Below are 9,650 nucleotides of genomic sequence, written 5' to 3' on the forward strand. Positions count from 1 at the left end.
GCTGAGCTTGAAGAATTTTCCAAACACAGACAGACCGAGTCGCATCAGCCTCAAATGGCTGAAACAGTTGATCAAGATGCTGAGGCTGTACTCGTTGGGCTTCACTCCGACCAAACCCATCTTCTTGTCCAGAGAGATCGCAATGTCGTAACGCTTCATTCTGACGATTCGACTCAGCAACTGAGTGAAGCTGACGAGAGACGGCAGGGGATTTATGTAGAGCATTCGATCAAACGACTCCAAAAGATGTTCCAAATTGTAGGATTCATCTTCGACATCGTGACGATGATGATTGTTGTTCGGAGAAGACAGAGAATGGTTGCGAGAGATCGAAGCTCTGAAGAACGTACGTCCTGAGGCATTGAAGAGCCCAGAAGGACTTCTATACGTTCTCAGCATATCTCTCGCGGCTTAAAACAAGAAAGTGAAGCAATTGTTTTATTTAAATAAATGGTTTATTTAATTATTTAAGCAATATTATTAATTTTCCCTTCAAATAATAATCACGTGAGAGTCATGTGCTCAAAATATAAATTTTAACGGAATATTTTTGACAAAAGGGACAATACTTTAACAGAACGAGAGTTCATGTGATTTTTTGTGACTTTTTCGAGTTTAGGGGGCAGTTCATTACCGACCCTTGAATTTAGGGGGTGTTCTTGTAATTTATCCAATTTTTTTAATAAAGTGAAAATAAAATTTAGATTAATTTTTAAAAAGAGAATGTACTATAAAAAGGAGGGCATCCGTTAATAATAAAAAAGTAAAAAAGAAAGAAAAAAAAAAGAGGGGGTATTTCGTCATTTTCTTTCTTTTCCCGTACGTTACCTTTCGTTCGAGTTTCTTAAACATATCCCTCCTCCGTAGCATCACTAAAATTATTCCAGCACTTTGATCCAGGCAAACGAAAAGGGCGTGCGTTCGTGTTTCATAGAAGGTTTGAAGGGAAAACATGGCAAGAGCCGCAACAACAGCGTTGCTCAACAAATGCGTAAAACACCAACACTTGTTCATCAAACCTTCTCTTCTCAAACCCCACTCCCATAGAACCTTCTTCACTCTTCAAGGTAACCCAACTTCTCTCTCTTTCCATTTTCATCCTTTGCTGAAAGAAATCAAGGTTTCTTTTTTGAGGGGCGGTGATAAAGTTGAGAGCTTGACTGTTTGTTGCAGCGAGACGCGAGTCTGACGAAGCTGTGCGTGTCGGCGGCGATAATGGCGGTGGTGGGTTTTACGAGATGGTCAGTGGGACCCACAGGAGATACTACATGCTTGGCGGGAAAGGGGGAGTTGGGAAAACTAGCTGCGCTGCTTCACTGGCTGTGAAGTTTGCCAGCCATGGACACCCAACAATGGTGGTCTCTACTGGCCCAGATCACTCCTTGAGTGGCTCATTCGCACAGGTTCATATTTTCACCTTCTGTTCCATGAATGTAAATGTGTATATTTTGAATTGATTGGTTTTACTTTTTACAGGATTTGAGTGGTGGAGGTCTTGTTCCGATCCAAGGGGTTGACACTCCATTGTTTGCAATTGAGGTACGTACTGTTTGTGTACCAATCATGCTTATGGGACTTTGGTCAAGTTTGGGATTGACTTTTGTTTTGTTTTGTTTTGGGTAGATAAACACTGAGAAGTGCAGCGAATTATTGATTGAAGGGACTAGAGGAACTGAAGTTAGGGATGCGATGATTGGATTGGGTCTAGGAATGATTGCCGACAAGGTCAGCGATTTCCTCATCAAATATTTAAAAGGCAATGACCTGAATGAACAAAAGAAAGAAGTCGGTTACTAATATCGGGTGTTGAAAATCAGATTTTAATTTGGGGTTACGAAGAAATTCGTTGTTTGTTTCTTTAGACTGCTGTTTCATCATTTGAATATTGTTATGTTATAGTTTGGGGATCTCAAAATTGAAGAAGTTTTTGATACCCTGCCTCCTGGTTTAGATGAAGTCATTGCAATTCACAAGGCATGTTCTCTCTCTCTCTACTCTTCGTCCTTTTTTTTTTTTAATTGTTTTTGGTTGTTGCTCATTTCTTAGATCGATCGTTGTTCTTCTTTCCAGGTTATGGAGTTAGCGGGGTCACAGCAATACAATATGTGCACACGCATAGTTTTTGACACTGCACCAACGGTCAGTCAGCGTAAACTGTTGGTCCTTCACTCGTCTCTGAAGTTTCTTTACGTAAATTATTTGTGACTCGGTTTGTAGGGTCACGCGCTTGGGCTCCTCTCCTTGCCCGACTTTCTGGCGGGTCTATTGGCAAAATGATGACGGTATGCTATCTATTTCTAGTTCGATAGTCTAATAGGAATTAAGAAATGAGTCTAAATTGTTTGTGAACTCCAATCCAAATTCAGCTTGTCTTGAAGCCTATTTGTTATTACTAGTGACTTAGTCATGGAATATTGCAGCTGAAGAAGAAGTTATCTTCAGCAACTTCGGCTATCAAATCAATTTTCGGGAAGAAAGAAATACCACAGAATTCTGTAAGTGATTTCCTTTTTGTCGCTAGATTCGTCATTTTTGTAAATTGCGATTGTGGTTTGTAGTCGGAGTCCGACTACAATTTAGAGGAGATGAAGGAGAAGATTGGAAAAGTGAGAGACCTTTTCCATAACCCAGACACCACGGAGTTCATTGTCGTGACCATTCCAACGGTAAAGACCCAATCTTTTTCTATGTGCCTTCATTTTCCTTTCGCTCACTGTTTGAGGCTTGGATATAGACTAACACAACAACATTATCTGTGTTAAGAGTCATTTAGCAGAATTAAAGTAGTTTTAGTTTACTATTTCTCCTTGCTCTCTCGTCTTCAAGGTTATGGCAATAAGTGAGTCATCGAGGTTGGGAGCGTCGTTGAGGAAAGAAAATGTTCCGGTTCGGAGGCTTGTCGTGAATCAGGTTATACCACAATCTACATCCGGATGCAAGTTTTGCTCACTGAGACACAAGGCACGTTCAATATTTTTTTTCGTCCCATCTTCAAGCTAGAAATAATGTGATCGGGGACTTTGGATTCAATATTGGAGTACTTGAGCTTCTCTTTTTTAGTACCAGTGAATTAGATCTGATATTGAGTTTTCAGGACTTGAATTGTTTCAAGTCGATTGGTTGGTCAAGATGCTAATTGTGGATATTTCATAAACCCTGATTAACTTATTGGGATTTTGCAGGACCAAAAGCGGAGCATGGAGATGATACAAAATGATGCCGAACTTGGGCGTTTGAGGCGAATTGAGGCGCCCATGGCCGATGCTGAGATATGGGGAGTTCTGGCTCGTAAGTTCATGGGAGACTTGGTTTGGAGATGAAGCCACAACCGCTTCGCCTCTCATTTCATAGGTAGTTCGGTAAAGAGTAATGGCAAAAAAACTTTGGTTATGCAACAAGTGAGAAACTTGGACAGCTTACACTATTTTGGTTTAAGCTTGTTAATGATGTCACTCTAGTCACATTTGACACCCAGGATTTCCAATTATGAAAGATTTGGTTTGGCCTTTGGCATATCTTCCTATCAATGAGATCATCTTCAATCATTGTTCTCTCTTTCTTTCCTTTCTTAAAATCTCATACATTACTATAAAATAGAGCAGTTGTTGATTCCCTGATTTCAGAAAACGTGTAATAAGACATTGCGACTAACTCAGGAAAAAACCTACCACAAGAGACAAGACACAATTTCACAAGTTCCTTTTGTCCGTAATTCTACTATGGGGAGGGAAAGGAGAGAAAAAAGAAAGAACATTACCAAAATATATGATCAATATTCAATATTTCTAACTGTCAACCTAAGAAGAAAAGAAAAAAAAGAGGAGAAAAGGTATCGATCACTTCCTCGACCTCGACTCAGCACGGCGAGCCTCCTCCTGAGTGGACGGAAACAGCTCGACGTACCTCGACCCGATAGTCATCTTGTCCTTGCACATTGCTCTCTTAGCCTCCTCCGCCGATTCAAACTCCACGAAGGCTTCTCCGGTGGCTTTCCCATCGGAGCGACACACGATCCGAACCCCATCCTCAACGACCTCAAAGTCTCCAAAGAACTCAGCAACGTCCGATCGACTCGCCGAGAACGGGAGACCCCTCAGCTTCAGAACCTCCGTGTAGTCCATCTCGTCCTTGTCGCTGAACCTTTTGGCCCTCGCCGGAGCCGGGGCTGCCGGAGGAGGGCTATGGTGGTGGTGGTGGTGGTGGTGATACTCGGCCTCGGAGGCTCCCTCGGAGTTCACCTCGGCGGCGATGGCGTTGTAGTAGTCCTGCCTCAGGCACCGGAAGACCTCGACGTACCTTCTTCCCATGCACTGGCGGTCCCGCCGGAGGGCAAAGTCGACCTGCAAAAGCCCGGCGAAGACAACGAAGGCCTCGCCGGAGAACCGGCCGTTCTTGTTGACGAGAAGGATGTCGACGATGTCGAGGCCGGCGAAGAACTTGAAGACGTCGATGTCGGTGCAGTTGAATGGGAGGCCACGGAGGCGCACCACCGGGAACGGCGGCGGGTGGAAGACGGGCCCGCCATAGCCTACTCCGGCGACGTAAGGCGGCGGAAATCCGGTGCTCACTGCGAAGTAGGGATTTGATTCCATCATTCTTTGTCTCTTTGAGCCGACCTCGTACCCGTCCGAAAACCCCCCTCTTCCCAACATTGCCCTTATACCCAAGAAAAGAAAAAGATATCCCCGACTCAACTTGTCAATAAACCAAACCCAGCCCGTGATTTTTTTTTTCTTTTTTTTTTATGACTAATTTTTTTATTCCTACATCTTTTGTTCTCGTAGTACTATCATCTTAACTATTCCTCAATAATAATAGGTAAAATCCACCCAATTGCATAACAAAAGAATGGCAAAATCCCATGTTTCGACAGCAACAATGACTCGTTATTCAAAACTATCTACAGAAGAAAGACAAGGAAAACAAAATGCCATACCAAACTAACAAATAAATATAGTACTCGAACAAGGGGACTCTCACAAGCTTTTTTTTTTTAAATTTTTTTTATTGTTTTGTATATTTGTATGAACAGCAAGCTAATAAACAGGGGTGGTAATATAGAAGATATCCTTGTTTCAGTAGAGCAATTGGAAAGATTAGCCGTACAATATCCTCAACCTAGACAGTAATAGTAAAAAATAATTTGTCAATCTGCTGGTATAATCTTGACATAATAGCATACTCAACAACAAAAGAATGGCCAATCCAGCGATAGGACAAGTTCTTAACTCTAAGAATAAACGGAGTGTGTTGAATAAGTTTCAATCCCTATCAATTAATCCTTTCATTTTTTTTTCTCCCGATCTAAAATTTGCAAGTTCTGAATTAAAGAAACCTAGTTTCCCTAAATCTTCACCGAAAAGAAAACTTTACTCGCAAAAAAATTGAAAACTACCCAGGATATGAAGGAATTTTCAACAGTTAATCGTGTTCTTGACATACAAAATTTATCGAGATCTGAACCGCGAAGGTCCAAGGCAAAAGAAGAGTTCTTACAAGCCAAATCAAGAATTTGGAAATATACAAAGAAAAGCACAAAGAATAATCGAAAGAGAAAAAGAAAAACTCACCAGAGACGGTCTGCGAAATAAGAGAGAAGGGAGAGTCGGAGCCCAGAAACACAATCGGGCTCGGAGGTGGATGATATATGAGGCTGTAAATGCTCGATTTGGGAATTTAGGGTTTTAAATTTCAGTTTTTTTTATAATGTTTTATATCAGTGTTTTTGTATCGGTAAGGTATCGCGCGTGTATTGGAGGAATAATATTGTTAAACTCTGAGAAAAAAAAATCGTTTAAAAACTTTTATTTTTTATTTTAGAAATAGGTTAAAAAAATTAAAGAATTTACTGCAATTAGTTAATTCTCAAGCTTTTTTTTTTTTTAAAAAAATTTAACTAAAATTTTATTTTATTAAAAAAATAACTCATAAAGTCGAAATAAATTAAAATAGCTAAATAAGTTTATTTAATTTATTTAAGTCTGGTGAGCTATTATTTAAAATAAATTAATTAATAAAATTCGACTTGATGAATTATTTTCTTAGTAAAATAAAATTTTAACTATTTATTTAAGTCTCTATTTTCTTAATAAAATAATCATTACCTACTTTACCATTATGCACGTTTTTTTTTAAATAATCATGTTAAACTAATTAATTAACAAAAAAACATTAATTTTTGTAGCAAAACAATAAAAAAAAAACTTTATTTAATCAACCTTAATGTTATCCAATTTTGTTGACACAAAAAATGATTAACATAGTTGACTCTACGGGCATAAAACAACTTACTATTATAGAACTAATAATAATAATAATATCAACAAATTGTCAACACATAACACTTAAATTTTATTTCACATATTTTAGAGAAGCATTGACCATTTTGCAAGTCTATTAGTTTTGAGGGGCATTTAAAAAAAAAAAATATTCAAGAGCATTCTACTAAAGTAGTCATTAACAAATAACGTCTTGTTAATTTTGAAATTTAACTATCAACAGAAATAAACATATTGGTGATAAAGAACACAATATCTTTCTGGTTAATATTTTCAAGGTAAATTAAAAACGAATAATTTAAACAAAAAAGAAACACAATTAATCATAAATAAACAATTAAAAAAAAAACTAAGCCATCCTGTATTTTTTTTTAGCAATAAGTCATTTTGAAAAATCTCTCTCTATCTCTCCCTTCGTATTATTCTTCAAATCATCATATTAATAAATTATTGAAATTTCGTAGCCTATTTTACATTTTTATAAAGTTTTATAGTTGTTAATATCCATAAATAACTAGTACTATGGTGACAGATAAACAAGCATGATGATAAATCTCGTAGCCAATTGCAAATACTAATTATTTTTGGCAAATAATGAATACTATGCATGCATACAAATTCCACGCAAATTATGTATATCATACTAACCGAACTAAAATGTCGACAGAACTTTATTTAAGTGTGCAATTAGTTGCTAATAAACATGGAAAGAAACAATTAATTTTGCGAATAAAAAATATAATACATCCAATTAACCTTTTTTTTTACCAAAGCTTCAAAGAGCATTTCATTAGGATAAACACTATGCTGCAAGTTGCCACTGGAAAGTTTTCCTGATCATAAGTACATAGTACATGCAGACAAAGAACTTGAGCGCCTCCCCAAACAATCAGCAATTCTATTCGCTATACGTTTAACAAATAAAATATGGATCAAACGGTTATATAGCTCAATAGAACTTAAACTTTTACAAAATAGTCATAATTTGTCAACTATAAACAAACTAACACAAGTAAGATTAATTTAAATTAGATTAAATTTAATCCCAACGAACTATAAAGACAGAATGTAAACTTTATGAAAATTGAATTAAAATTAATCGATACATGATTAAATTTAATGAAAACCCGTACTTTCGATTAACCGAATGCAAAAGTTTACATTATGCGTTGGACAAGCCCTTGAAATATTAACACGCCTCCTTCTCATATTTTCTTTCGTTGGAAGTGTACCCCGAGACTGCTCTCCACAAAAATTCCTGACCTTGTTCGGTATTTTCAAATATCAGAAAAACATAAGGGTAAATCTGTTAAATAATCTTTCACTCCATTCAAATTTGTAAATTTTCATAAAATCACCAAACGTGTGTGTGAATTTTGCTATTGAAGTTTTTTTTTTTTTTTTCATAATTATTTTCTTGATTATATTGTTTCCCAAACCCAGTGCTGCCACTTTCCAGAAATAAAAGGGAAACTTGATAAAGCAAGCTTGATAAAGCATGAGATTTGAAAACCAAACCATGTTTTGGTTCCCTTAGAAAAACCAAGCATTTCACCATGTAAAAAGCCCAAATTACCCTTAAATGAATTTTTTTTTTCAAAATCAATCCTTCACTTACTCACTCCCCTTCCCTTCCCTTCCCTCCCGTGTGGTTTTTCAATTCTGAAACAAAAATAAATGCACAGCCCTCCCTCCCATACCTTCCCAAATCAATTCAAAACCCAAAAAAAAAAAAAAAAACCGAGCCCTCTTCTCTCAGTTCCCTTCCTCATCAGTTCTCCCCGTCGTCGCCACTCGTCATTTCGGTCCTTCGTCGCCAGTCCAGCAATCTCGCGAACCAACAGATTCCTCCAGCCGAGTCGCGAACCAACCGAGCCCACAGCCAAGCACGCCCATCGTCTTCATCATCTCCACGCACGCCCATCGTCGCAAACCCCGACGCACGGCAAACCCCGAAGATAAATGGGTAAGTTTCGATCCTAATTCGATGATATTTTGTAAGAGATTTGTTTGATTTCCTGAAAAAAAGAGTTTGAGTTCGTCATGTTGGATCCAGAAAAAAGTTCGAAATTGTTGTCTGTAATTTCGACGTTTTTAGCTGTTATTTCGATTGCATTTCGAAGATTTCGATTCCCACGCCCTAATTCGTTTAAACTCAAATTTTTGGGCCTTCTATGTAGTTAAACAGTTGAGAGAAGATAAATGGGTAAGTTTCGATCCCTAATTCGATGATATTTTGTAAGAGAAATGTTTGATTTACTGAGAAAAAGAGTTTGAGTTCGTCATGTTGGATCCAGAAAAAAGTTCGAAATGGTTGTCTGTAATTTTGAAGTTTATAGCTGTTATTTCGATTTCATTTCGAACTTTTTAACCTGTACACATTTGACTTCTAATGTATACTTTTTAACTTTTTAACAGGTTCAAACGTTAATATGTGTTGTTTATTTGATGGTACTTGGGTGAACAAAGGTACAACCGAGCTCTCTCTCGCGAACCAACCGAGCCCTCTCTCGCGAACCAACCGAGCCCTCGTCGCCAGTCCAGCCGAGTCGCGAACCAGACGAAAATGGTGAGTTTGTTTTGAGTCCCATTGTTTTAGGGTTTGTTAATGGTTTCATAATTATTTAGAGGTTTCTTCGGTTATGACTTTTTAGGGTTGTTTAGAATATGTTTCGGAGATTTTGGGTTTGATGGTTTGAAGTTTTGATGAATTTTTGGTGATCTTAATTGTTTTGATATGAAATATTGGGTATTATCGGTGTGAAAGTTTGGGATGTAGTTTTTTTTTAGACATTTCGGATTTTTTGGCTGTGAAGTTCATAGCGGTTTCAAGGGATTTATGAAGATTTAAGTTTGCGTTGGATTTTTGGCTATGGATTTATTTTTGAAATTTTTTTTCAGAGTTTTCAGTTAGGTTATGTGAAGGATTTCATAGTTTATAGTTAGTTTTTGTAAATGATTTCAGAGTTTTCAGTTATTTTATGGAATGGATTTCAGAGTTTTCAGTTAGGTTATGTAAAGATTTCAGAGTTTTCAGGTATTTTATGTAAATGATTTCAGAGTTTTCTGTTAGTTTATGGAATGGATTTCAGAGTTTTCAAACTGTTTTGCCTATATTTCATGGTTTATGTGCTTTTTAATTATTTTATGTTGGATTGTGTAGTTTCGAAGAGAAAGAGCAAGCGGCCCATAAAGCATGATGATTACACTCCGTTGAACACAGCCAAACTGAAAAGCTTGAAAAGGGGGTGATGAAAATTACTTTGATACTGTTGGAGACTAGTTTTTTGGATGAAAATTGGGTTTGTAATGTTTCTTGATAATTACTTTGGTTGTTTTGGAGACTAGTTTTTTGGATGATATTTTGGTTTG

At 37.2% G+C, this 9,650-nt stretch overlaps 1 protein-coding gene and 1 pseudogene across 3 annotated transcripts; one reads left to right on the top strand and one right to left on the bottom strand.

Annotated features, from left to right (window-relative positions):
- The first annotated feature begins 899 nt into the window (after positions 1–899).
- Positions 900–3,525, top strand: LOC149382132 (ATPase GET3B-like; annotated as a pseudogene). The gene is made up of 11 exons (XR_016302052.1): positions 900–1,067; positions 1,174–1,403; positions 1,477–1,539; positions 1,624–1,725; positions 1,900–1,974; positions 2,071–2,139; positions 2,218–2,282; positions 2,421–2,495; positions 2,559–2,666; positions 2,827–2,961; positions 3,183–3,525. The product of XR_016302052.1 is annotated as an ATPase GET3B-like (transcript).
- Positions 3,526–3,589: 64 nt separating this feature from the next.
- On the bottom strand, positions 3,590–5,722 carry LOC149382133 (RNA-binding (RRM/RBD/RNP motifs) family protein). Of its 2 annotated transcripts, none has more exons than XM_089630763.1 (2): positions 5,571–5,722; positions 3,590–5,118 (listed from the first exon to the last, which is right to left on the bottom strand). In XM_089630763.1, exon 2 carries the CDS (start codon positions 4,650–4,652, stop codon positions 3,837–3,839), a length of 816 nt encoding a protein of 271 aa, XP_089486889.1. In that variant the 5' UTR covers positions 4,653–5,118; positions 5,571–5,722; the 3' UTR covers positions 3,590–3,836. The 2 variants fall into 2 exon arrangements, with proteins under 2 accessions (XP_089486889.1, XP_089486888.1); XM_089630762.1 differs by having other exon boundaries at positions 3,590–4,656; positions 5,571–5,720.
- Between the last annotated feature and the right edge of the window lie 3,928 nt (positions 5,723–9,650).

This window comes from Urtica dioica, chromosome 11 (assembly GCF_054948205.1).
Source record: "Urtica dioica subsp. dioica isolate 48M chromosome 11, U.dioica_male_clone48M_v1_H2, whole genome shotgun sequence".
In the NCBI taxonomy this organism is placed as follows: domain Eukaryota; kingdom Viridiplantae; phylum Streptophyta; class Magnoliopsida; order Rosales; family Urticaceae; genus Urtica; species Urtica dioica.

Coding starts and splice junctions, on each gene's coding strand:
- LOC149382133 (XM_089630763.1), bottom strand. CDS start 4,652: ATGTTGGGAAGAGGGGGGTTTTCGGACGGGTACGAGGTCGGCTCAAAG.